This window comes from Acinonyx jubatus, chromosome D2, assembly GCF_027475565.1.
Source record: "Acinonyx jubatus isolate Ajub_Pintada_27869175 chromosome D2, VMU_Ajub_asm_v1.0, whole genome shotgun sequence".
Taxonomy (NCBI): domain Eukaryota; kingdom Metazoa; phylum Chordata; class Mammalia; order Carnivora; family Felidae; genus Acinonyx; species Acinonyx jubatus.
Window position 1 is genome coordinate 77,625,432 of NC_069393.1, and position 27,771 is coordinate 77,653,202.

General features: G+C 52.8%; 1 protein-coding gene across 1 annotated transcript; it reads left to right on the forward strand.

The window, feature by feature from the left end:
* GPR26 (G protein-coupled receptor 26) lies at positions 1-27,771 on the forward strand. The gene is made up of 3 exons (XM_027063317.2): positions 1-742; positions 10,458-10,571; positions 25,249-27,771. The coding sequence occupies exons 1-3, from the start codon at positions 75-77 to the stop codon at positions 25,478-25,480; spliced, it is 1,014 nt and encodes a 337-aa protein (XP_026919118.1). The 5' UTR covers positions 1-74; the 3' UTR covers positions 25,481-27,771.

Here is a 27,771-nt window from a genome sequence, read left to right on the forward strand (position 1 = left end):
GCCGTGCGGCGGCGGGGGCGCCATGGCGGCGCCGGGTTGCGGGCCCTGAGCGCCGCGGCGGCGGGGCGCGCACCATGAACTCGTGGGACGCGGGCCTGGCGGGGCTGCTGGTGGGCACGATGGGCGTCTCGCTGCTGGCCAACGCGCTGGTGCTGCTCTGCCTCCTGCACAGCGCCGACATCCGGCGCCAGGCGCCCGCGCTCTTCACCCTGAACCTCACGTGCGGCAACCTGCTGTGCACCGTGCTCAACATGCCGCTCACGCTGGCCGGCGTCGTGGCGCAGCGGCAGCCGGCCGGCGACCGCCTGTGCCGCCTGGCCGCCTTCCTCGACACCTTCCTGGCCACCAACTCCATGCTCAGCATGGCCGCGCTCAGCATCGACCGCTGGGTGGCCGTGGTCTTCCCCCTGAGCTACCGCGCCAAGATGCGCCTCCGCGACGCCGCGCTCATGGTGGCCTACACGTGGCTGCACGCGCTCGCCTTCCCCGCCGCCGCGCTCGCCCTGTCCTGGCTCGGCTTCCACCAGCTGTACGCGTCGTGCACGCTGTGCAGCCGGCGGCCGGACGAGCGCCTGCGCTTCGCCGTCTTCACGGGCGCCTTCCACGCGCTCAGCTTCCTGCTGTCCTTCGTCGTGCTCTGCTGCACGTACCTCAAGGTGCTCAAGGTGGCTCGCTTCCACTGCAAGCGCATCGACGTGATCACCATGCAGACGCTCGTGCTGCTCGTGGACATCCACCCCAGGTGAGGGGGGGGGGCGCGGGGAGGGCCCTGGGGAGGGCCGCGGGGGACTCGGTTCCGGGAGGGCTCGTGGCAGGAGGAAGGGGGGTCCCTCTGTTTCCCACCACCCCCTCCCCCCCCATGCCCCAGCATGCGACCTCGGGCAGGCCCCCTTGCCACGGTGCCTCCCTTCTTTCTTGGAAAAACTGAGGTGGGGGGAGGGCCCAATGCTGCCAGTCTTGAGACAGGTGCCTAGAACGTCCACCAAGCAGGGCCACCAAAAGCAGGGGTGACACAGTGTGTGCAGTTTTTGAAGCATCGGGGTGGAAAGCACTGAGTCAGCACTTCGTCAGGCTTCGGAGAGTCCTGCGTGTGTTTGTCGTTTTCACTTTAGAAAGCCTGCGGAGAGGGCAGTGATCTCTATTCACTGCTTGAATAGGTTCTAATCAGGCCCCGAGAGTGTGGCCTAGTCGCTTGAGGAGCCCTTCTAGAGCTCTTCCAGCAAGGAAGTGCTGCTCTTCTGGGTCTTTCCTCTCTCTGGGGTCGGGGGCGGCCACTGTCTCCAGATCCCCTGTTGTGTGAGTCCTCAAGCTGCACCTTCCTCTGTGGGACCTTAAAGGAGCATCTGAAGGGCTCTAAGGGGACTGGAGGGGGGATCTTGCTCTTCCCGGACAGCACTGTCCCGTGTCTCCCAGACTTGGAGCCCTGCAGAGGGAGAGCATCACCCACGAGGCTCCTGGGACAAAACCTGTCCACACCGCCTCCACCGTCACCTGCCGCTGTCTCAGAAAGGCAGATCAGGGTGGGCGGCTCAGGTGCGGCTACGCCCTGGGAGCTCCTGCCATCCTTGGGAGCATTTCAGGGAGGAAAGGAGGAGACTCTCAGCTGAGGTGTCCTGAGCTCACCTTGGTTTTTATTATGAGAGTAGGAAACCAAGGAAGGAAACGGCTGGTGGTGTCTCTGATTTCTCTGCTGTTTTAGATCCCATCGTCCCAGGGAAGGACGGGCGCCCCCTCTGTCGCCCGGGTCCTAAGTAAGGGGGCTGTGGCTTCCAGATGGTGCAGAAAGTGAGGTAGACAGAGAGCTCCTAAGGGGGGATGCTGGGGGCAGTGAGGGAGCTCCGTCCTCAGGGTGTGAATGCCCCTCCCCATTCAAGGGGAAGCAGGCTCGTGACTGAGAGGGGCCAGACTGGAGGTGTCAGTCTAAGCGAGGGTTCCTTCAGTGTGAGTTGTTTCTGCCTGTTGAGCCATAGAAAGAAAAGTCCTTAAACTTCACTGTGTCCGCACATACACAGGCATGCGTGTATGTATCCATTGCTCCCCCCCCCCACCCCCCAGAATGGCCCTTCCGCATTACACGCTGGGCCAAAGCTTCTAGCCACAGAATCTTCCTTATGGAATCATTCACAGTATGTACATGTGAATGACCAATAGCACAGACACCAGGGCATATGAACCCATGTGTGCAAATGTGTGAGCTTCACTTACCCAATCGCATGTGGTCATGTGTAAACCGCGTGTCGAGCAGACAGGTCACCACATGTGCACATGTCCCAGGGGACATACATGCCCACTGACCTGGGCTGACTCACTGCCTGTGTCTATTCATGGTTCAGTGTCACTTAAGGAAATATTCTGCAACCATAATTGCAGAGCTGTTCCCGTTCCGACCTCCTGGGGTGTGAGGACCTTGCTTTGGAAGGTGTATCTCTAGGGGACACCTGGGTGACTCAGTCGGTGAAGCGTCTGACTCTTGATTTGGTCATGATCTCAGGGTCTGTGGGATCGAGCCCTGTGCCGGGCTCTGCATGGAGCCTGCTTGGGATTCTCTCTCCCTCTCTCTCTGCCCTTCCCCATGTCTCTAAATAAATAAAGAAATAAATAAATCTTAATAAATAAAACTTAATTAAAAAAAAAAAAAACAGGTGCATCCTTAGGACTTGACCAGGGCTGTTTTAGATTCTGTAGGCAATGTTGTTGAACAATATAGATTCCCATAGCAGGGTCCCTAACCATGAGTCTAAGTAGAGGAGGGTTTGAGCCAGGAGAGGAATCTGTCCTTATTCAGACCAGTACAAATCCCATCCCTCTTGTCCCTCCATGTTCCAGAACAGGAGGGGCTGTGGCTTCTTTTTAGCCCTTGTAGGATGTAGGGCCATCTCCACTCTCGCAAACATTGCAGATCTGTCACTGACTCCAGGCTGCTGCTCTGCTCGCCTCCAGTCCCCTATGCTCTCTCTGATCCCCTCGAGGGGAACCCTGAACTCTTCTAGGCTCCAGGATGCTTTCAGAAGCTCCTACTTCGGAGGCCATGGGGCCTGCAGGGCCAGCATTAATCCGCACTGGGGAAAGGAAGGGCTTCTGGGACAGGAATTGCCTTTGGCCAGTTCAGACAGGCCCCACTGGCTGAGGGCTGGCAAGAGGTTATGGCAGAGTGGGCAGATATGATGGCACTGTCCCTTCAATGAACCCAGTCTGCCTTCTGTCCCCAGGTCCCCAGAGCAAGAGGGTAGGTAATGGGCCACAGAGGAGGGCAACAGCTTCCTGACAGCTTATCCACAGCCTTCTTTCTTGGCATCTCCAAACTCTTCCTCGCCACAAATGAGAAACTGTGCAGCTAGCGTGGTCCGATGGAGAAGGCTGCATCTAGAACCTCCAGGTGCTAGGCACAAAGCCTCCAGAAATATCAGCCAAGCCTCCTGGGCTGGTTTAGTGCTGACAGCCAGGACACCTGGGGATCAGCAGAACCCGGGTTTCCTTATCTGGACGGCCAGGGCGGCAGGTGGAGGCTCTGCTCACTGGAGGTTTTACTTAACAGCCACCACACTAATGGCCTCCTGGGACTTAATTAGAAGGGACCCATTTTCAATTCCCTGAGGCCCGGGTGACGTTTGTCAGGAAGCTCCTCAGTGGTGCCTGTTCTTCCCACAGAGTGTTTAACGCAGCAGCAAGTGGCGGTCTGGACTCCTTTGTTTCGATACCGTCAAAAGGTCGGGGACCCTCTGTCTTAAATCTGTCCCAAGAGACATTTCCCACTCCTGTCTTTCTACCGTGGTGTCTCAAGTTGTGACATTCATAAAGCAATTAGGAATTCCTAATATTTATTACCTACCTGGTCCCCTGATTGCTCAGTCTGTGTGGTTCTGTTCTCCCAGACCATAGCTCTGGACTAGTTGTAGCCGGTCCTGTCCTCCGTGCTGCCAGAGCCTTGGGCTGTCCTCTGACGTGGGACATAGGTGGGGGCTGGGGCACTGAGGCTGGATCCCTGCATCTCCCCGTGCAGCTGAGGGCTGCCACTTGGCTGGCACAGGTCAGTGATTTCACAGAGCAGAATGTTGGTGAAGCATACTTATCCTCGTGGTCAGGGTCGGCCAGCGGTCGGCTAAGTGCCAACCCTGGAGGGCGTCGGAGTTGGGGCATAAGACTGGCAAGGGCCTGCAGAGATGACCCCCACTGTGCCCTTGATTTTATAGGTGAGGAAATTGGGAGACCCAGGGAAGGAAGGTAGGGCACTTCCTAATCGAACAGATCTAGAACGTGGCTCAAGTCCAAACTTGTGCCCAGTTCTGCCCCTGAGATTTATGGGCGGGACAAAGGTGCCCACAGAGGCTCACAAACCATCTATATAAATATTTAGAAGTTCTAAATTAAGCTTACAAACTGTTAAATGAAATATGTTCTATCCTCCTACCTTGACAAGTGTACATTTATAACACTTTGCAAGCCTGGGTTCAAATTTAGAATTCTCGAGCTCCTTGGAGTTCAGCCTCGTACATGGCGGGGAGAGCTGGGCGGGCTCCGAGCACACAGCCCCTGCCTCTCCTCCCCACCCCTACCCAGTACCGCAGGGAGCCTCCACTTCTCAGGCCCCGAGCCGGGCACGCATCTGGCATCGTCCACCCTTGTGAGGATGAACGGGCCCGGGGAGGAATGCTGGCACACATTCTGGACGCAGGATCAGGGCATCTGGGCAGGGAGTTCTGTGTTCCAGGTACGTGGGGTCCAGGTTCCAGGTACTGGTCTAGAATGGATGCTGTGGGCTCTGGGTGGGCACATGAAGTCTTCATTTCATGAGAGGGGTGTCGTCCCTTCAATGTCCAGGACCCAGGACAGTGCCCCTTCGTGTGAAGTCTGAGGACACGACTTTTCGCACTAGTGTGCTGACCCCAGCCTCAAGGTCTGCTCCACCGTGGCTCAGCCTGTCCCCTTGCCTTTTTTTTTTTATTCTAAAAGCCCAGAAAACAAATCTGGATCACCCCGGGAGTACTCGGAGCGTGTGCTCAGGACCGACTCCAGTCATCTGGGGACCACCGAAGGCCCAGACCATTGTGCTGGGCATGGAGGTGTCTGGGACTAGAAGATTTCGGCCGTGACTTCCTCATTTACTCAGTTTTCAGACATTACCTGGCTTCTCCATTCCCTTTGCCGTTTATTGAAGCCTCCTGGGAAGCAGCTCTCTGGCTCCACATGTCACAATGCTGGAGAGCCCATCTCTCTGTCACAAGGAAGCCCTGTGTCCTGTCGCAGCCCTCAGGAACCCCCACACTGATGTACATGCTCGGACTCTGGGCGAATGCTCCTGGCCAGGGGAATCTGGGGCCCCTCAGAATCTGGAGATTCTGCCCACGAGTCTGAGGACTCCAGCCACTACCCCCGTGCCCAGGAATATCCGGAGAAGGCGTTAGTGTGGCGAGACACAGCTTGCTTCTTGCTCTGTGATCCGGTGGGGGTGCAGTGGGATCTGGGGGAGACACCCCAGGTGCTAGAGTCAGGAGGGCTGGAATGAGTCCCCATTATTTCTGTCCCAAACTCGCTGTGGGATCCTGGGCAGGGCATAAACCCTTCTGGCCCTCAGTGTCCTCATTCGCAAATAAATAAAACAATAGCTCACAGGGCTATGAGATTTCAGGGAACTCAGTTTTGCAAAGCTATGGTGGGGAAAAAAATGAGAGCGAGAGCAGAATGATTTTATTATGTTGTTCTGGGCGAGCTGCTCTCCTACTGCGCTTAACAGCAATGATAAGCAAGAGGGTTGCCCTGCTGCCCTGCCCTCCTTCTCCTGCCATCCCCCGTCCTTCCCCAGAAATCAGGGGAGCTCCGAGCAGGGAGGATGGGTCTGTCCCCTTGCAGAGGCTCAGGGAAGCAGCCGTGTGGTTCCTGGCCAGGAGCGCCAGACTGGGCGTCAGCAACCAGGTTCTAGTTCTGTCGGCACCTCACTCTCTCATCAGGGTCAAGTCCCTGTCTTCTCTGAGCCTCACTTTCCCCATCCGTGAGCTGGGTTGGGTGGATGAGGGGATTTTCCGTACCGCACGTGACTGTGTGACCGTGGAGTCTAGCCAGTCTGTCTCAGAGCAGAGACATGACCCGGCCCGCGTGGATGCTAACCGGAAGCCAACATCCACCACAGACACCTACAGCCCGCCAGGTGCTAATGGCCAGGTGCCATTAGGACAGCAGCCACCGGGTTCCTGGAGGCCACAGAGGGTCACCGAGCCAGCATAAGAGTCAGGATCAGCTCACAGCCCCTCTGGCAAGCTTCTGGGCGCACCTGTTTCTGTCTGTCTCTCCCTCAAACAGGGCAGAAAGAAAACTTTTGCAGTGGGAGGGAGCCCTGTGATTTTGGAGTCCAAGGTAGTGCTAGAACATGGTAATTGTTCAGTAAACGTGTTGAATACATACTCATCATGGTTAGCCCTTACTGAGTGCTTACTCTGAGTCAGGCACCGCCCTGGGTACTTTGTGGGTGTTCACCTCGAGAGGAGCCTGTGAGATGGGTACTGTTATAACCAGCATTTTAGAGATGAGGCAGCTGATGAACAGAGAGGCTGTGTGACTTGCCTACAGCCACACAGCAATGGAAGGGTGAAGCCTGGATCTGAACCCAGAAGTCTGGCCCGGGTGCCACATGCTTAGTACTTCACTATTCGTGATGGCCTTAACATCCATCGATGAGCCGTGCTTTGTCCTTTAATAGGCTCAAGACTTTTAAGGCTCCCTTAAAAGAATCTGTTTTAGAGACAGGTTTCTAGCATCTCTTTTGAGGAAGTCACTTAAAAAAATAATGGAGACTCACTTTTCCTAAGATGTATGAGGAAACGTACACGTGTACGTACCTAACATATACTCACTGGGTGCTTTCTGGGTGTTAGATGTCGAGCTTTGAACTGGGGGCACCCACGGAAGTAACATGTCTGTGGAGTGCTTGCTGTTTAATTCTCCCTGCTGCCAAAGCTTTGCAGGAACAGATAAAAATTTTCCCCATAGATTTTTACAGTGAACGGGAGTGACATTGATCATTCTAGCCTGTACAGTGTCCATTTTATTCCTCTGGGTCACTGCAATGCGTCCGTTTGTCCTTTTGAAGGCCTCCAAAGCTTTGCCAACATCTGCTTTTAAGTGTTCCTCATGGGGTTAAGGCAGGATTATCTGGTGCCGCAGGGAGAGGGGAGACCGTCGGGGTCCTCAGCCCTGCAGCAGCGACCTCGTTTCCTCCGGGGGAGTACTGGAGGAAGTTCCTCACTCCTCCAGAGCTTGGTAGCTGGTGAGTCATTTCTGTCCCTGATCAATGGTGGCTCTGCTTACAGCTATTATGAGATTCCCCTTGGATAAATGAGGAACCAGGTTCAGAGAGATTGAGTGACTTCCCCAAGGCCACACAGCAGTGAGGGCGGAGCTGGGACTAGGACATCCAACCCACAGCTCTTTCGTTCACTGGGGTTATTCCAAAGCATCTGCGAAATGGACAGCATCGTCAGGGCCACAGATTGGAGGAGGGCCCAGCCCCGGTGCCACCCTCATTTATATGAACTTGGCGCTCGTTTTTTAGGGGATGCCCAGAATGCTCTGCTTCTCTCGTGGGGTGAGTATACCATGATGGCTCAGGACATCCGGCTCAGGTCTCAAATCTCCAACGGTTCTCGAGTCAATTATGTGAACGTTTGGAGGGCAATACCTTAATATTGAAACAAACAGGCCTGTGTTATGGAGACTGGGCCAAACGCATTGTTCCCTAGGGCGACCCTTGTCCCGCTTTGCCGAGTACTGACCGGGCTCTCTTAGGATGCAGGGCTTTGGGTGTTAGAATCAGGACATCCCAGACAGACCAAGATGAGTCGGTTACCTCACTGCACCCAGGCCTCCTGGGTAGGGACCTACGCTTTCTCTCCACACCCACCCGTATCACGCACATGTCACAGGAGCCAGAGGACATTGGTAGGAGAATCTGCAGAGACCCACGTATAAATGGAAAGCGAGGTGATTAAGACTGACTGTTGCTCTGTGGCCTCAGGCAAAGTCCCCCCAGTCTTCCTGCCCCATGAGCTGTATTCTTCAGATTTTTCTGGATGAGATGATGCCCTGGGGCCTTCCTAGGGGTATGTGATGACCCTAACTACTTGGGAGGTGACACTCAAGGCTCCAGAGTCAGATGGCCTGAGCTCAGATCCTGCCATCCCCTAAGACGACCGACTGTCCTGGTTTGTTCTAGGTGGTGTTGGGGGGGGGGGGGTGGTTCCTCAGACATGTCACTTTCCGTCTAAAAACTGGGACAGTCCAGGGGCACCCGGGTGGCTCAGTCGGTTGAGCATCTGACTCCGGATTTTGGCTCAGGTCATAATCCTGGGGTCGTGGGATCGAGCCCCGTGTCGGGCTCTGTGCTGAGTGTGGAGCCTGCTTGGGATTCTCTCTCCCTCTGCCCCTCCCCCACACTTGTGCCCATGATTGCGCACGCTCGCTCTCTCTCTCCCTCCAATTTAACCGATCAATCAATTCAAAAAACGGGGACAGTCCCGATTACCCAGGACAAGCTGGTCACCCTACCACCACTACTCACCAGCTGTGTGATGTTGAGCAAGTTACTTATCTTCTCTGGGCCTCATTTCCTTATCCGAAAAGAAGGCTACCATTGTACTAGTCCTCCATTTCTAGAGACATTGTGAGCATCAAACACACTCAAGCACCTGAGCCTCCCTCACAGTGTCTGCAAAGGGCACGAATTAAAGACGCAAGGAATGTGGGTTGTTACTGACGTTGGTTGTTAGAAATGAGTAACGTGACTTAACAGTAATCATTTTTTAGCCAGTGTGAAACCTGTACGTACCGAGCCAAACTCCAGTTCCCAGCTCCACATTCTGAGCCGAGGGGAAACAGTCCTGCAAGAATTTCAAGGGCCTTCAATCCAGTCTAATGTGGAATTGCCCACCTGTGATCAGAAACAGGGCGAAGAAGGGTTTTGATTCCGTGTTAAAATGATAGTCCTGGCGCGGGGCAGGGGAGGGTGCCCCGGCGTTAATGCTACTGGGAACCTGGCTCGTGCACCTTCTCTCCGCACCTTGCTTTCCTTGAACACACTTGGCCTCGTTGTGGAGCCAGGTCACCGCAGCACGGGCCTGGATTTGCCAGGTTATCTCCACTTCCTGGGCAACTCTGTCCACGGTCTTCCTCCTTGCTCATTTTTGGAGTGATGTGATTTATTTCAAAAAGAAATGGTAGGAACACATGCCCGCGTGGAGTGCCAGGGGATGGGGCTTGGGAAACCCTGTGGCTGGCCTTGCCTTTCTGGCTCTCTGACGGTGGTAATGGACAGCTCGCTGTTGCTCATGAATTACCCCATGGCTGCAGGAAAGGGGTTACGCAAACCACTTCTCTCAGCTGGCGTGAGATGCCAGTTCTCGAAAGGTCCTGACGCAAGTGGAGTCAGGACCAGGGTGTGGTTGGAAGCATAGACAGCAGGCTCCTGATTCCATCCTCAATGCCGTGTCCCTCGTGGGGACAGTCTCTTGGCTTCACTGAAGGAATCAAGTGACTTCTCCTTCAGTGACCCCGGAACGTAGTGTCTGTGGCTCCAGGCAAGGCTGAGGCTCTTGATGGAAGACGCAGGGCTGAAGACATGGCGGAAAGGAAGCCCCATGCCACACTGCATGCCCAGAGTCCAGGCCACCCCGGGTCGAAAGGACCAGCTTTGAGAAACATGGACGAGGGTTCAAGTCACGTCTCCACTTACCAGCTGAGCAAATCGTTGGGCTTCTCTGAGTTCCTGCTCTTCCTTGTAAAACAGGGCAGGTAAAACACATCTGGAAGGATCTATGTTGGTAAAGACAAGAGTTAGAGATATTAATGGGGCGCCTGGGAGGCTCGGTCAGTTAAGCATCTGACTTCGGCTCAGGTCACGATCTCTCGGTTTGTGGGTTGGGGCCCCGTGTCGGGCTCTGTGCTGACAGCTTGGAGCCTGGAGCCTGCTTCGGGTTCTGTGTCTCCCTCTCTCTTTGCCCCTCCCCCAGTTGCTCTCCCTTTCTCTCTCTCTCTCTCTCTCTCTCAAAAATAAATAAACATTAAAAAATTAAAAAAAAAGAATTAAGGATATAACTTAGAGAATATGGACTCTGGTGCTGGCATATTGCAGGTGATCGGTGAAATTTCATGAGGAATAAGGATGAGTTTATTTGCACGTGGGCACTGTGCTAATTGCTTTCTGTGCTTTCTGCGTTGAACGCCTTCATGCATCTGTGTGCTTTTTTGCATTCAAGTCTCAAAAGAGCCCTTGGTGGCATTCTATTATATTACTATGCACATTTTACAGACGATGACCCTGAAGGCTTAGCAAGGTCACGCCCGTGTCCAAGGTCACGCGCCTAGGGCCAGGACTTGACCTCGGGTCTGTCTGGCTCCTGTCTGAGTCCCTGCACGCAGCGTCCGGCCCGTGTTCGCTAACGGCAAGTCCTCTCGCCCCCTCTCGCGTGCAGTGTGCGGGAACGCTGTCTGGAGGAGCAGAAGAGGCGACGGCAGCGTGCCACCAAGAAGATCAGCACCTTCATAGGGACCTTCCTCGTGTGCTTTGCGCCCTACGTGATTACCAGGTGAGCCTGACCTGCGGGCCTCTCGCTTTGGAGGGCAAAGCAGCATCCGCGCGACCTGGAGCAGGCACCCGCCTCTCGCGTTTCCAGAGAGTGTGTTGGGGGCGACACACGGGATGGGTTTGGTGAAAAGGAGGGCACGCGCTTTGCCTCTTCAGCCTCCAGTTGGGGATGGTGACTCAGAACCAAAGGGGATGGTGAAAGAGTCTCCCCCTGATTCCCAGCTCATTCATCATCTAACCCTTTGACCTCGGCTCCGGCCCCAAGAGGCAGGAAAGGAAAGGAGAGGAGAGGACAGGGGAGGGGAGTGGGAGGGAGGGGAGGGGAGGGGAGAATGGAAGGAGGAAAACGCCCTGCCCCAGTTGGGTTCCCGCTGCCCACTGAGCACAGTGTGGCCCAGCCCCCAGGCATCCTCAGCCAGGACACCCTGGTCAACAGCAGGGGCCACATGCCGTCTGCTCTGCCACACCGGGGGTGTCCTGCTTCTGGTACGGGTGTTGTGAGCTGGTGACCTTCTCTTCCATTCACCGACCCCCCCACTGCTGCCGGGGCGCGACACGCTGGCCTCAGGGCTGTGTGTACCAAAAGCCAGCCTGCTCTAGCTGCAGAATTTCCTTCCCGTGGTCTGGCCAGGGGGAGGAAAAAAAAAAAAGTATCATCCAATCAATTTTGCACACTGGAGGGGGGAAAAAAAAGCCCCAGGACTCTGTATCCAAAATGGCTTAACTATTTGAGAAGTTGACAATAAAAAAAGGGATTTTGATGTTTGAGTAGGAAGCGGATGTTGAGCCTGGGAAGTAGGATCTGTGCAGGTGTGTATGTGGGTGGGTGTGTGTGTGTGTGTGTGTGCGCGAGAGAGAGATTGGAAGAGAACACGGCCTAGCATCCCGGCATCCCCAGCTGGCAGGGACCTGGAAGGGACTCCCGGCCTCGCTGGCCCCCAGAGTGGGCTTGCCCACAATAGCCAGGTCTCCCCATTTCTCCCATCCATACTTATACCGAGCTGATATCTGGTTCCCTGTGGTGCTGTCCGCTTTCTTTGGCCCAGGGGAGCATCTGTCCCCTCCTCTTACGGGTCCTGCCGATTTGCAGACAGTGAGCCTGCCCCCCACCCCCCACCACGGCAGCCCCCATCCTGTCTTCTCTTGGCGCGTCTTTCACTGTCTTGTCACAGATGCTTCCTCTGGGCGAAATCTCACTTTGAACGAAGGACCTAGGACCGTCTGCAGGTCTCTGGATAGGTCTGATCTAGGCAGAGCAGAGCCATCAATTCTTCCTTCTAGAACCGTCCACTAGACCGCAAGACTACTGACATCTTGTGTGGAGCTCCCTTTGTGGGGGGGCCTCTCTGTGCATCGTAGGGTGTTAAGGGCACCATGTCCCCTACTCACCCACTACTTCCCTCCTGCTCCCCAGTTTTAACAACTAGAAATGTCTTCAGACATGGCCCCGGGGATCAGCCTCCACCCTGGTGGAGAACCCTTGGTCTAGACACTCCACATCCAGCCAGGACGCCAGAGCTTGCGTAGATCAGGTTTTCCAGGGGACACGAAACCCAGGCTGTAACAGAGGTGAGAAGGTTTCTGTTGCTGTCCAAGGGCAGGGCCACAGCACGGTTCCCAGCATGGGCTCTGGAACGTGCCCATTGGGTTCAAACCATAGCTCCACTCCTTCCTGCTGTGTGATCTTGGGCCAGTGATATAGCCTCTCTTTGCCTCCAGTCCCATCCAAGTGAGCAGTGCCTGCCTCTTAGGGTTGTTTTGAGGACTGATGGGATTTGAGCGTGGGCAGCACAGACCAGGCACGGTTGGTTGGTGCTCCCTCCCTCGTCCTTGGAGCCCCCCGCCCACCCCCGGGCCGACGTGGGACTGGCTGGTGCGTGCAGTGAGGGCATCAAATCCACTGTGGAGAGAGGCACCGGGAGGGGAGGGCAGGCAGGCGCCCCTCCTCTTAGATCCCACAGGAAAGGGGACCTGTGGGCTAATGACGGGAACTTGAACCCTCAGAGGAGAATAGGTAATGCGGCTCCAACTTTAAACTATTGGATTTTTCTCTGGCTTAATCTCATTTCCCAACAAAATTTTCCTTTTTTCTGATTATAGCTCGGTTGCTCTAATGGTGCCCAGAAAATAACGTTTCAGTAAAATTAATGGTAGATTCGCAATGCAATATGCTCCCTCCAAATGGATTTGATGCATTTGGGATTTTTAAAAATATTCACAGAACCGTTCATCCTTGATGGGGATGAATGGCAACGTACTAAGGAGAAAAAGCTATGCCGAGAAAACCTCACAAATACAAAATAGGGCTCTGGTGAAACTACCCTCGGCCCCACTACCACCATCTCCCCAGCTGTTGCCTTTCTTTCTTTTTTGGGGAGGTGGCAAATTTTGAATTTTATTTGTTTGTTGAGTTATAAGTAACATGCCGTGCTATATTAGTTCCACGTGTATAATGATTCAACAATTGTGTACATTACTCAGTACTCATCACGACAAGTGAACTCTTTTTTTTAAATTTTTTTAATGTTTTTATTTATTTTTGAGACAGAGACAGAGCATGAGCAGGGGAGGGGCAGAGAGAGAGGGAGACACAGAATCCAAAGCAGGCTCCAGGCTCCGAGCTGTCGGCACAGAGCCCGACGCGGGGCTCAAACCCACAGACTGTGAGATCATGACCTGAGCGGAAGTCGGACGCTTCACCAACTGAGCCACCCAGGCGCCCCACGACAAATGAACTCTTGATCCCCTTTATCTGTTTCATCCGTCCCTCCACCTGCCTTCCCTCTGGCCACCACCACTTTGCTCTCTGTACCTACAAGTCTGGTTTTTTTTGGTCTGTCTCTTTTTCCCTTGGTTTCTCCTTTTGTTTCTTAAATTCCACACATCAGTGAAATCGTGTAGTACTTTTCTGTCACTGACTTATTTCACCTAGCACAATGCCCTCTAGATCCATCCACGTTGTTGCTAATGGCAAGATTTCATTCTGTTTTCTGCTTCAGTGATATTCCATTGTACGTATATATCGCCTCTTTCTCCATTCGTCGATCGATGGACATTTGGGCTGCTTCCTTATCTTGACTATTGAACCTATAATGCTGCTGTGAGCGGGCGTTCATACATCTTTTCCAATTAGTGTTCTCATTTTCTTTGGGTAAACACCCAGTGGTGAGATAAATTGATCAAATGGTACTTCTCTTTTCATATTTTGAGGAACCTCCACAGTGGCTGCACCAGTTCAGTGCACGAGGGTTCCTTTTTCTCCACATCCTCGCCAACACTTGTTGTTTCTGGTCACTTTGAGTTTAGCCATTCCGACAGGTGTGGGGTGATTCCTCATTGTGGGTTTGATTTGCATTTCCCTGATGATGGGTGATGTTGAGCATTTTCTCACGTGTCTATTGGCCATCCGTGTATCTTCTTTGAAAAAAAAATGTCAAGTCAGGTCCTCCGCTCGTCTTTTTATTAGGTTAATTGTTCTTTAGTGCGTTGAGCTATAGAAGTTCTTTATATACGTTGAATGTTACCCCTTTGCAGATATGCCATTTCCAGACATCTTCTCCCGTTCCCTAGTTGCCTCGTCATTTTGTTGATGGTTTCCTTTGCCGTGCAGAAGCTTTTTATTTTGGTGTGGCTCCAAGAGCTTAATTTTGCTTTGGTTTCCCTTGCCAGAGGAGACAGATCTAGAAAAGTGTTTCCGTGGCTGATGTCAGAGACATTACTGCCCGTGTTTTCTTTTAGAAGTTTTATGGTTTGAGGTCTGGCATTTAGGTCTTTAATCCATTTTGAGTTTATTTTGGGGTATGGTGTAAGGAAGCGGTCCGGGTTCATTCTTTTGCACGTGGCTGCCCAACTTTCCCAGGACTGTTTGTTGCAGGCACTATCTTTCCCCCGCTGTCACCACCCTATCCGGCTCCTGTCTTGGCTTTCTTATAGGCACAAAGGAGCGATCCTAAGCAAACCTCATCCAATATGCAAACATACCCTCATTTCATTTTGACACACATTTTTTCCGGCACCTTCTCTGTGCGCAGCGTATAAAAGGCCCTGCAGAGGAGGCATGGGTTGGTGCGGTCCTGCAAGAGATGCCCTCTGAGGGGACATTGACCCTGTAGACATGGCCCTCATACCCAAACAGAACACCGTGTCACGTCATCCGATAGGGACAGGGTCCAGTGGCTCTCCTGGAGGGAGCTTCCTGGACCAGGCTTGTGAAGTGGGCTTGGCTCTGCAGGAGGGACAATCCAAGCAGAAGGGACAGCATGAGGTGGTTAGAGCCCTGTGTAGGGTCCACCGGTCACAGGTCCTTTTAGAGCACTTGAACGTGGCCTGTCTGAATTGAGATGTACCATAGGTGTAAATGCATATTGGGTTTCGTGGCTTGGCATGAGCATACATACGCTTTTTGTACTGATTCCATAGTGAAATGGTGATATCTGGGATAAAATATACAGCTAAAATTAATTTTACCTGTGTCTTTTCCCATCTGTGGCTTGCCTTCTCTTCCTATTGAACAGCACTGGTCTTTAGTCAGGGAGGTCTGGGGTATGAGGTGTGTCGATGACCTTCCTCCCAGCACCCTCTTTCCCTTGACCTCTGGCTGCTCTTATCACTCATCCTTCACTGACCAGGAACCCTCTGGGATCTCCATTCCTGACGCCCTGCAAGAGTGCTCAGAACTCCCTGCCTCCCTTCCCTCCACAGTCAATGTCCTTCTCAGTATCAGAGTTTATCTAGGAGCGTATACAGAGTGGCCACATCACTGTGACCCTCCACCAGGACAGGTGCACCGAGGCAGGGGCTCTTGGAGGGCCTGAATGAGGGGACATATCCGACCCCAACCAGGGGTGTCAGAGGAGTTTGTGGCTGGCAGATCCTCATGGTTAGTCCCCCTGAAGTTACACCCCTCTTGGAACCACCTACCCCCTCCTCACCCCTCCCCTACATCCCTTCTGTGACTGAGGGGAGAAGAGATTCTGGTGAGATGCATTATGTTGATGGTCACTGGAGGTCCCAGGCACACCCCAGGGGGATGGACATACACCAATGTGCTCATCACACATAGGGAGCTCTCTGGGCTCTAGGCATGTGCCGGGCATGGCCAGGGTCCCATCAGAACTACATTTCCACTGTCAGGTGTCCACACGGCCACACGGGGTGCGGTGGGGTCGGAGTGGGGCAGGATTCACTCTCATGCTCACTCCCAGAGAACCTGCCCCAAAGTGTCCCATGTTACTGAGGGTCCGGGCTGAGAACCACACGTGGATTGCCTGCAGAACTCAATCGCTGGTAGGGAATATGTCAGATAACCCATGCAGGGAACGTAGCGCGGTCTATCCCCACCAACACTGGCATGGAGATTGCTAGCGCTTCTGGGGGCGATTGATTCTTCTGTTCTTCGCAAGCTAGTTTCCAAGTGTAGACTCGAGCCCCCGTCTCAGAAGAAGCTGAAGACGGGCCCTGCTCTGGAAATGTAGTTGAGAATTTAACTTCTCGCAGGAAATGATTCCTTATGGAGAACCTAGAGCCGTGGGTACTGGAAGTGGAAGGTCCCATCGTGGGCATCTCATCCAGGGAGCGTAAGCCAGTGGCACCTTGCAGGCCAGCTGGGACCAAGTGTCGGTGGCCAGCCTGAGCATGTGTTGAGAGGCACCGTGAAGCGGGCTGGGAGTGGTGGGGGCGTGCAGTGAAGGAAGGTCTCCCCTGCCTGAGGAGGTGAGACACGGGCTGTGCCGTCTTCAGTTCCTAATCTGGCACGGTGGTTTGCCAACTTGGAGATTAGAATCGCCAGGTGTGGCTCCTGGCATTGGTGGTTTCAAAATCTCCTAGAAGATTCCAGTCATGAGTGGTGTTGAGAACCACAGCTCCAGTTCTCTCTCTCTCTCTCTCTCTCTCATTCACACACACACACACACACACACACACACACACACACACACTTCACCCAGGAGGAAACCGAGGACAGGGTTGCAGGGGGGCAGTTGCATTGCCTAGAGTCTCACACTGAGTCAGTGGTGGGGCTGGGCTTCCAACCTCAGTGGGCTGTCTACCAGCTCTTCAAGCTCTCAGAAAGGTCCTCCCCTGCTTCTTACTCACATCTGTGGCTGTGGCAGAGAAGTGCCTGGCACGCAGACATGGCTCCGTGAGCCCCTGCCCCAGAACCCTCTTACCCACCAGGGGTAGATTACCAAGGCTTGTCAATGACTGTGTTGTATAAGGACCCTCCAGACAAACAGACAAGTAGAATAGATGGTAGATAGATAGATAGATAGATAGATAGATAATAGATAGATAGATAATGATAGATAGATAATAGATAAATAATATAGATAGATAGATAATAGATAATAGATAGGTAGATAGATAATAGATAGATAGATAGATAATAGATAGATAGATAGATAGATAGATAGATAGATGAGAGAGAGAGAGAGGGACAGAGACAGAGAGAGACAGAGAAAGAAAGAGTCTGAGAAGTCCCACAATCTGCCCTCTGTAAACCAGAAACTCAGGAAAGCTGGTGTGTGTAGCTCAGCTTGAATCTGAAGGCCCAGCCAACTGGGAAAGCTGATGGTATAAGTCCTGGTCCAAGGGCTGGACCAGGTCCAAGGGCTGGAGAAACTGAGCTAAGACATCTCAAGTCAACCAGTGGGGCAGGGGGAAACCAGGGGCGAATTCCTCTTCCCTCTGATGCTGGCTCTATTCAAGTCGTCAACGGAATGGCTGACGACCACCCAGTTGGGGAGGGCAATCTGCTTAGATGTCTCCTGGATTATGCTCTGCCTCCCTCCTGTGCATGGAAATAACAATCAAAACCACTGAGACAGTAACTGGCTGACCGTGTGGAATCCAGAGGAAAAGAACCAGCCCCGTGTCTCTGAGAATAATCCCGTTAAGTCCCTGCTCTGTGCCTGGGGCTGTGCCATTCTCCGTGCCTCGATAACCTCCTCATTTCAAGATGAGGCTACTGAGGCTCAGACGGGAACTAGCCTTGCCTGGCAATGGACCCGGCCAGGGTTCCAGCTCGGGTCTGCCTGAAACCAAAGCCTGTGCAAAGCCTCATGCCGCACTGCTCTGCTTCTCTTCTGGGAACATGGTGGTTCCCACTCTGCTCCCATAAGGCTGTAGGAAGGCACTTTGTGCCTTGACCCACTCAGAACCTTAATGGTGCAGTTTTGGAGATGATTGGGAGCAAGCTGTTCGAGTGTCACTTAAACCCGACGTTGAGCTGCTAGCTGAGACACTAATATTTCCCACCACTGCAGTGACTGTCCCGGTGGCCTGTCTTGCTACTTTTACCCATTCCAGCCTTATAAGTGAGGACACGGGCAAGAGTTCAGGTCAACATCAGGACGCCTGTGGTGAACCCCGGGAGCTGGCAGAATTGGAACACTGGAGAAGAGAGGGGGCTTCTGCTGTGACCTCTGCCACCTTTTTGAGTTGATCAAGATGTGGTGGGCTGGGAGGGGGTCCTTCTCTTTGTCCCCAGTTAGTCACATCCGCCTGATAACTTTCTCAGGTAAGAAAGCATCAGTCTTGAGTCAAGAACCATTCGGGTCTTCAAATAGGTTCTCAGGCGTCCCTTCTTGAAGAACACAAAGTCTTTATAACTGCACCTGTCACCTGTCATTGGACACCTGTAATGCACCTAGGAGGTACCAATGCCTACCTGGTTGCACCTAGTACAGCTCTCCTGCAAGGTAAGCACTAGAATCCTTACCTTGCAGAGGTTCAGAGAGGTGAGATGAGTTATCTATGGTCACAAGAGTAGCCACTGGCAGAATCAAGGGTTAAAGGTCAGTGTCGAGCCTATTGGCAATAATTTAGCCTCGCAGCCATGCTACATGTCCAAAGCCTGGGGACCAGGCAACTGGAAATACAGAGATGGCCATTTGCAGGGTGGGTACCCATCTAACTTCCTGTGCCCAAGCACTTTGGTGTGAACCCGGCGTAGCACCTACAGCACCCATAGGTGAAGACAGGTAGGCACGTGAGGCCTTTCACTAGAAGAAGTGGTGGGTTTGCATGGAGTCACCTCTGACCTCCCACACGGCTGACGGCAGCTTGGGTAGACCTAGACTAGGACCCAGAGGCCATCAGCTCTGGCAGCTGGAGCCATTAGTAGACTTGGTTGGCACAGTGCCGGCTGTGCAGCAAATACCTTTCAGAAAGACAGGTCCCTGAACTGTACCAACCGAAGAGCCACTTGCACCTGTACCTTGGGGCATGTCAGATGACCGTGGAAAACACTTGGAAATCTCCACCTTCACTCTAAATAAGAGTCACTACCTCCTTTTTTCTTTTTAATTTTTTTTAACGTTAATTTTTGAGACACAGACAGAGCATGAATGGGTGATGGTTAGAGAGAGAGGGAGACACAGAATCTGAAACAGGCTGTCAGCACAGAGCCCGACGCGGGGCTTGAACTCACGGACCAAGAGATCATGACCTGAGCCGAAGTCGGACGCCTAACCGACTGAGCCACCCACGCGCCCCCACTACCTTCTATTATAGACACTGGCTCTTGTGTCCCTCAAAGCCCTGCTAGGTCACATTTGACTTTTTCCAAGTGTTTGAGCAGAGTCTGAAGATCTGCAACAGATTCTCGTCCAAAAGCTCTAATTAAATTTTTCTGAATTAAAATTCACATGTCTAGAAGCATTTGTAAGGCTATTATCTCTGCAGCAACATATGCTTAGAAACAATTATGGTTGTCCCAAATCACCAGAGTGGGGCTTTGAAGCATTAGTGGATCCGACAGCACCATTGTTGTGGCTTTTCAAAGTCATGGAATTATGTAGATGGCAGAGGGGTTTAATATGCAGTTGGTTGTCCAGTGTTAATACTCTTTTAATAAAATGCCTTCTGTTCTCATGTCTCACGAAAATGTAAAGTGTCAGCTTATTACTTACAGGTCTTCAAGTACACAAACCAAGTTCTCCAGACCTGAGGCTGGCTTCCCAAAGAATGCTCTGAGGCCCGTGTTGCTTTTGTTGCCCAGTGTGCCTGTGTGTGTATACACGTGTGCGTGTGCACAGAGCAGTGGGGGCAGGAGAGATGATGGAGGCATGTAAGATAGAAAGAGAGGGTGCCAATTTACCACTTCTTTCATTTTTTATGTCCAATGATATTTTATTTCTGTTTTTGTTTTTTAATTTTATTTAAATCCAAGTTAGTTAGCATATAGCATAATAATGGTTTCAGGAATAGAATTTAGCGACTCATCACTTACATACAACACTCAGTGCTCATCCCAACCAGTGCCCTCCTTAATGCCCATCACCCATTTAGCCCATCCCCTCAACCACCTCCCCTCTGGAACCCCCAGCTAGTTCTCTGTATTTAAGAAACTGGTAGAACTGATAATGTGAATTCAACAAAGTCTCAGGATCTAAAATCATCATACAGAAATCAGTTGCATTTCTACACACCAACAACGAAGCAGCAGAAAAAGAAATCAAAGATTGGGTCCCATGTACAATTGCACCCAAACCCATAAAATACCTAAGAATAAACCTAACCAAAGAGGTAAAAGACCTATATGCTTAAAACTGTAGAAAGCTTATGAGAGAAATTGAAGAAGCCACAAAGAAATGGAAAAACATTCCATGCTTATGGATTGGAAGAGAAAATGTCTGTACTACCCAAAGCAATCTAGCAACACCCGCATTCTTCACAGAGCTATAACAAACAATTCTAAAATTTGTATGGAACAGAAAAGACCCCGAATAGCCAAAGCCAAGTTGAAAAAGAAAACCAACGCCAGAGGCATCACAATTCCGGACTTCAAGCTGCATGGCAAAGCTGTCATCAAGACAGTGTGGTACTGGCACAAAAACAGACACTTAGATCAGTGGAACAGAATAGAGAACCCAGAAATGGACCCCCAAATGTATGGTCAGCCAATCTCTGACAAAGCAGGAAAGAATATCCAATGGAATAAAGACGGTCTCTTCAGCAAGTGGTGCTGGGAAAACTGGACAGCGACAGGCAGAGGAATGAACCTGGACCACTTTCTTACACCCCACACAAAATAAGCTCAAAATGGACGAAAGAGCCAATTTACCACGTGAAGCGTGAGAGTTGAAGGTAAAGGTCTTTGACGGTACCCTGGAACGGGGTCCAGGAGGTGGGAGGGGCAGCCTGGCACCAGGCAGGCACCTGGTCCCTGGCGCCCACAGCCCCGGCTTCAAATCCTGGTGTTTCCACGTCCAGGCCATGCGGACTGGCGCATCACTTTGCCATGGCTCCTCCTCTGTACCGTAGGGGGAGCACTCTCAGGGGCTTGAGGCAGTGTTTGTGAAGTGGCTATCGAAGCACTGAGCCCTGGGGGACCCAGAAGTGTTGCCGGGCCTACAGCAGCCTGTATTACTGTTCCTATCCTCACCCCAGAACTTGGTTTCTTTGGGGACTCTCATTGTCGAGCAGAATTGAGACATTGGTCTTTCTGGGCGTCCAGAGAATGGAGTTCTGGCAAATGTACCCCCATCCTCCTTCCAGAGGCGGGGACTGGCCCGCCTGCTGGGTGGGGGTGGGGCCTGCAGGGGAGGGATGAGAGGGGAGGGCTTCCAGCCCTCGGCTGTGACAGCCAGGACAGAGCCCTGCCAGTGACCCAGATCAGAGGGTTTGTTGCCAAGAGAGAGGAGCGTGGCTCCCAGGAAGAATCCCTCACCCCCTGCAACAAATGCAGAACAAAGGGGTGTAGAAGGGGGGCCGGGCACATTGGTGGAGGCGGGGGATCTGCGGGGATCTGCTCTGCAGCGCCCTGAGTCAGAAAAATACACATCTCGGTGCTGTGCTTCCGAGTTGTGAACGGCCCACACCCTGTAGCATTTCACACCTCCCACCATCCTGGCAGTGCTGGGACGCCCCCAGGGGCTCACAGAGCAACTCTGACCCGACCTGCCTCAGAGTCGCCTGGAACCCTTGGAAAAGCAGATTCCTGGCCCCCTTCCCCTCTCCTCCCCCTGCCCTGCTGATGAGAGTGTGGGCTCTCACCCCAGGGGACATGCACAAGGAACTGTGGCTCTGGGAGCAGGCCTGGGTGCATTTTGAGCAGAGAAGCATAAATGCCTCCCCCTGCACAGGGCCTGCTGGCAGAGGTCTTTCTGGTTCACATCCCAGACAGTAAGTACATGGAGAGTCACTTCGGTGCTTAACGGAAGGTCAGGGGCTGGGGGCAGGAGGCTCAGAGAAGAGGCAGTGCCCTCACGGTTCTGTAACCCCGGCGTCCACCTTGCTGCACACGGGGCTCTAGGACTGGGGTGGGGGCTCGGTGCCATGTTGTGCTGTTAAAGGCAACAACAACCGGTCCTGCTTAACAGCCTCCTACATACCCATGGGCTTCCTCAGGCTACCATTAACCGAGTGGCTTAAACGATAGAAATGCATCACGTCAGCTCCAGAGGTTAGAAGTTCAAGATCAAGGTGATGGCAAGGTTGGCGCCTTCTGAGGCCAGGGATGAGGAGGAGTTTGTTCCAGGGCTCTCCCCTGGCTTCTGGGGGTCTGCTGTCAGTCTCTGGCGTTCCTTGGCTTGGAGAGGCATCACATAATCTCTGCCATCACCCTCACATGGCCTTCTCGCCGTGTGCATCTGTGTCCAAATTTCCCCCTTTTATAGGGACACCAGGCGCACTGGGTTAGCCTACCTGACTCCAGTCTGACCGCATCTTAACTGATTACATCTGCAACAACCTCATTTCCAAATAAGGTCACATTCTGAGGTATTGGGGGTTAGGACTTCAACATATGAATTTGGGGGAGATAATTCAACCCAGGAGGTGATATAACAAGGGAAAACAAAGGACTGCTTTGCACCTAAGCCCAATAATCTCTAAACTCAGGGCTCGTGGGTCAGAGCTGTCGGTAGGGGCAGGAGAGGGGAGTTCGGTAATCCACCACGTGGATTTTTCTTTCACTAAAGAGAGAAGAGGCAGAGCATGGCAGGAACCTTCTAGCACGCAGTGACCTTGCCCACAAGGAGAATATGACTGATCAGAACTGGCAATCTCCCTCTCCTGGAGGGGAGGGCGCTCGGAGGGGGTGAGCGGAGCTAGACTTGGTGTAAGATGGGCTGGAGGATTCCCTCTGTAAAAGGTCAGCTGGAGGGAACCACGTGCTATCCCTGCCCAGATCTAGAATTAGAAAAAAGCAGTTGTGGCAATGTGGAAATCCTTGCCCCTTCTCGGTGCCCTCAAACAAACGGAGACTTGGAACTGTCAGAGCTAGGTCCGAGCAAAGCTAGCCACAGCAGGTGCACAGCGTGGGGCGGGGGGTGGGAAAGGCAGGAAGTGGGTCAGCCAGCCACACCGGAGCACGGAAGGGGTATCCCCACTTCAGGCTGGCCCAGCAGCCACACCAGAGCAGTGTCCAGGCCTGTGCTGATCCAGAGCATCTCTTTGCCTGGAGGCCCTGACAAGGGCCACACACTGGCTTTTCGGAACAGGAGTCATTGTGTGTACTGTGGACGGGGGCAAGTGACAAGGTTCTGGGGAGCGCGTAACCATGGAGAAGCGGTCCCGGGGCTGGGAGAGATGCAGAGCTCATCGGGTCCAGTCTGCGGGGCTGGATCTGAATCCCAGCATGGCCTTTAGTCAGGACTTGGGCAGCAGTAGAGTGGAACGGGGTTTCGCTGGCTCTCTGAGCCTTGATTTCCTTGTCTGTAAAATGGGAATAATGATAACCTCCTACAGGACACAGGATACAGGATAATTGTAAGAGGAGAGATTGTGCACATCAGTTGTTTTGCTCAAAGTAGACACTCAGCTGGCAATGATTATTACTGAACCAGGCAGAGGGTTCAGACTTCACATAAAATCTCCGAGAAGCGATTGAAGTAGATTTTATCTCTTAATTATCCAGTGGTGAAATCTTACATTGCCCTGAATAGTTTTAGCCTGTGACCCGATCTTGCCGGATGGTTTAATGATACTTGGCTCTTTCAAGAATCCTCTCGGGAGGGCCAGGGATGCAAAGAACTGAATTCAGCGACACAGAGAAGAGCAGACATTTTGGAAAGGCCATTTGGCATTGTGTAGCGACAATGTGTTGGCATTCAGCTATTCCATTGTCATTATTAGGTGTGAATTCTAAATTCAGGGTTTTTGTCCCCTTCAAGTCCTCACTTCCCAAAATAGGTTTCTTAAAGTACAGCTTTCCCAAATGCTAACAGCTCCATTTCCCCATTCGGGCTAACAAGGACATGAGCAGAAATGAGGCCACGTCCCCCCACGAGGTCAGAGGGCAAGGGTAGCCAATGGCGCCGGAAACAGGAGGCCAAATGGGGGGCTTCAGACGGGCTTGTTAAGGGGCTGTTCAAAAAAGGGGCATTGCACAGGAGGTTCAAATCCTGCCGGCTTTCTCCTCCTTCCCTTCGTGAGCTTGTCCCCACAGCCTCGGCCCGAAGCCAGGAAAAGCACGCAGGTTGTCCGCAAAGAGTGACAGCCCAAGCTCAGTCCTTTCTGAAGCCGGGGCCTCACCTGGGTGGCCCGCCACACTGAGAACCACTGCTGCCCGTCATCCTGCACACACCCCCTCCCCCTGGAGAATACAGGTGCCAGATCCCAGGGCACAGACGCTGGACCTTCCTCTCTCACAATCTGCTGTGTGACGCTGGGCAACCCCTTCTCCTCTCTGGGCCTCAATTTCCTCATTTGACAGCGGACAGAGGGTAACTTATGATCTTCAGTCTGTGGCCTTTTCTACCTTGTGCCAGTGATGCATAATGTCCAAATATGGCCAACGGTGCTGGACACAGTGGAGAAAGGAGAGTAAGGGACTTGATTTGGGGGGGGGGGTTCCATTACGCAGAGGAAGGCCTTTATTTCCTCACAGTCTCGCATTAGCACCATTAAATGGAGTTGTTCAGTGGGCACCGGGCGACCTACAGAAAAATACCCCTTTGAAACATGGGCCGTGTCTCCCCTTGTCCCCTCCCAAAGAATGAGGGTCACTTTAGGGTACCTGACTGCTGCTGTTGCCAAGGGCCCCCCCGAATCCCAACCCTAGGAAGAGGCCTTCCTCATCTGTAGATTCTTCCTGATGCAAGATCTACTGGGAACTGGCAGAATGGTCGCAAAATTATTCGCAGACCTCCCTCCCAGGCCACCTTCTCAGGAGGGCAGAGCTGGACTCGAAGCAGAGAATCAGCCTCTTCCAGTTACAGTGTAGAGATGATCTTAATTAACTACCTCGGTTTTCATCTAAAACCTCCGGGCCCAAGGAAGGGAAGCGACTTGCCCAGGGTCACACAGCAGGACAGCAGGAGAGTGGGAGCCTGCAGCCAGGACACTATTAGCCACTAGCCTATTTCTCAGGTAAGCTTATGCCCCAGAGTCAGACAGACCTGGGTTCAAATCCTGCCTTTACAATGTGCTGGCCGTGAGACCTTAGGCAAATTACTTAACCTCCTTGGACATCTGTTTCCTCACTCGTAAAACAGAGATAGTCACATCTCCGGCCGGGGGTGGTGGGGGGGGGGGTGTCCAAGAAGTCACGTGTGTAAAGTATGCAGTGAGTCCGGTAGCCGGAACAAACTAAGCGCCTGGCGAATGTCCACCGTCCGTTACTGTTACTGTTGTAAATCGCAGTTGCCATCGTTGTTGTTGAGGACGCAGCCCCAGGAAGCTGAGGCTCGCCAGGAGGCTGTGCTCTCAGTAACGGCCTCCCCGTGTCTCCGCAGGCTGGTGGAGCTGTCCTCCTCGGTGCCCATCGGCTCCCACTGGGGGGTGCTGTCCAAGTGCTTGGCCTACAGCAAGGCCGCGTCTGACCCCTTTGTGTACTCCCTGCTGCGACACCAGTACCGCAAAAGCTGCAAAGAGATCCTGAACCGGATCCTCCACCGGCGCTCTCTCCACTCCTCGGGCCTCACCGGCGACTCCCACAGCCAGAACATTCTGCCGGTCTCTGAGTGAAGGCCGCCGCTCCTGCTGGAGAGTGAGGAAGGAGACAGCTGGTGAGAGGCGGGGAGGGGGGGCTCGGGGTCCTGGGTGGGCACCCCCAGGTGCCACCCACCTGGCCGGCCCAGCGGTCCCGGTTCCCTGGCTTGTAGGGGCTCTGAAGCCTGCTTCCTGGTTCCTCAAGGGCAGAGGCCGGACTGTCCCTATTTTGCACCAAAGGATGACTGTGGCTGCTTCCTCTGGCTTTTCTTTCTGAGAAGCTCCTTTGAGGGCCTGGGCTCACCAGAGGCTCCCCAGGAGTGACACTGAGTCCAGTCATAATCAAGGACACGCAGTGCTGGTGGCAGGTGGGAAAGCATGGTGTCCACCTGCTTCCTAACCAGTAGGCATTGGGCTCCATGCTGAAGAAAAGAGGTGGTCTCCATGGGACATCGGTCATGCTGCAAGTAAGGTTGGCAGTGGCCGTTTGGCCTTACGTCTAGCATGGCTGCTGTCCTCCACATGGTCGTGGTGGCTGCTTGGACCCAAATATTATCCAGCTGGTACTCACTCAGTTGTGCTCAGCCGGGACTCTTGGGACCCTGAGCCCAAGGGGAAAATGTTTAGCAACTAGCGGCTACCCAATTGTGGCCAAGCAGTTGTCTGAGACACGGTTATATTGGATTAAACTCTGGTCCCTCTCTTCCCCCCAAAAGCTGACGTTTGTGTGTGTAGACAATCTTAGCATGAAAATGGCTTAAATAGGCAGGCAATACATGTAATAATGTTCTTGGAGGTCTGACCTTGAAGTCACCTTCTGATTCACATGTCATAACTGTTGGAGCCAAGGAGAGACAGGAGGAAGGCAGCTGCTTGGTGCCCCCACCCCTGGTCGTGACCTGAATTTGCAGGAAGCGTTTCACCTCGTGTCGCACATCTTGTCCGGCACGTCCTGTGTGATGCACCCCCAAGAACTGGCCTGAGCAGGGTTTTAGCATTGATTCTAAGGCACTGGATTCCATCATCCTATGGGTTCCATTCCTATTCTCTTTGAGTCTATCAACAGAAAGTAGAGGCTGTCCCAGGTGATCGAGAAAGTGCCCTGTGCTAATGAAGGGAGAGTGACATTTTCATTGGAAACTGTAACTTCAATAACTATGCCAATCCATTCGCAGCCCCTTCTTGATTGACTAAAAGCCAAGGTGTGTGGGCCATGCTTTCGGCCCATCCATCTTTGTTTACCATTTCAGATGACCTGTGGAGGCTAAGAACAGTTACTTCTCAGCGCTCCCTTCTGATGCCTCCAGGGTGGAAAGGATGGGGAGCAATAGATTCCGATGGCTCCTTCTCTCTTTCCAGCCCTGTGTGTTCTGACCTTGGAAGTACAGAGGGGAGGACACGGTCCAACAGGGACCAACTGGGAAGAGCCCGACGCTTTTTACTGCCAGGTGGCCCCCGTATGGAAAGACAGGGAAATGTTGTGTGAATCTATTTGCAAAGATGTCTTATTCACCTCAGCTCCCCTTTTTGACAAACAGAGAGCTGATCCTGGCCTCGTCTTGCCTACTTTCAAGGTTTTAATGCAGGTTAGAACAGGAACAGACGTAGCCTCTGATGCCCTGGCACCGTTCGGTTATAGTTGGAGGTGTGCTCACACCTGCCTGGGGGAGACGGTGGGGCACGTCCCTTCCCAATTCCATGTTCAGGGATCTCACGTTGGTAGCTTGAAATCAGCCGTGGTGAGAATATTTACACCAAGAAAATTCACAAAGGCTACAAGGAAGGACTTCTGCCCTGAGAGCTGGTTGTGGAAGCATCTACCAGCACACCACTGCCCAGACGTGACTTTGTGTGTTACTGGAAACTTGCCCTGATACAGGGCACGTTGGGCTGCACGCGTAGACGTTCATTTTGCGGCTCTTTCCTAGTGACAGGTAGCTGTTCACCCCCGCCTTGTCCCAACGCCAAACAAGTACCAATGAGGTCGAAAACAAGTAAGGAGCCAGGAAAATATGCACAATTGAATCCGCCTAGCTCCCTTTTCACACAAATATCCTCAAACGTGGCCAACAGAGCAGTAGCAACCTAGTGGATGAGGTTAGTAGACAGTCAAGTTCAAGCAGCAAAATGTGTTTTCATCAGTGTCACTTCCTCTTCCTGCTTATTCCATGTGGGCAACATATTAAGCTCCTGGAAGCAACTGGATCTCTTTTAGCTCTTCTTGAGCTAAGAAACAAAAGACGTGTCACCCACACCCCCGTGTATCTTAAAGATACATGTCATAACTTTTGCCAGACCCCTAGGACTGCTAAAAAAAACAACAACAA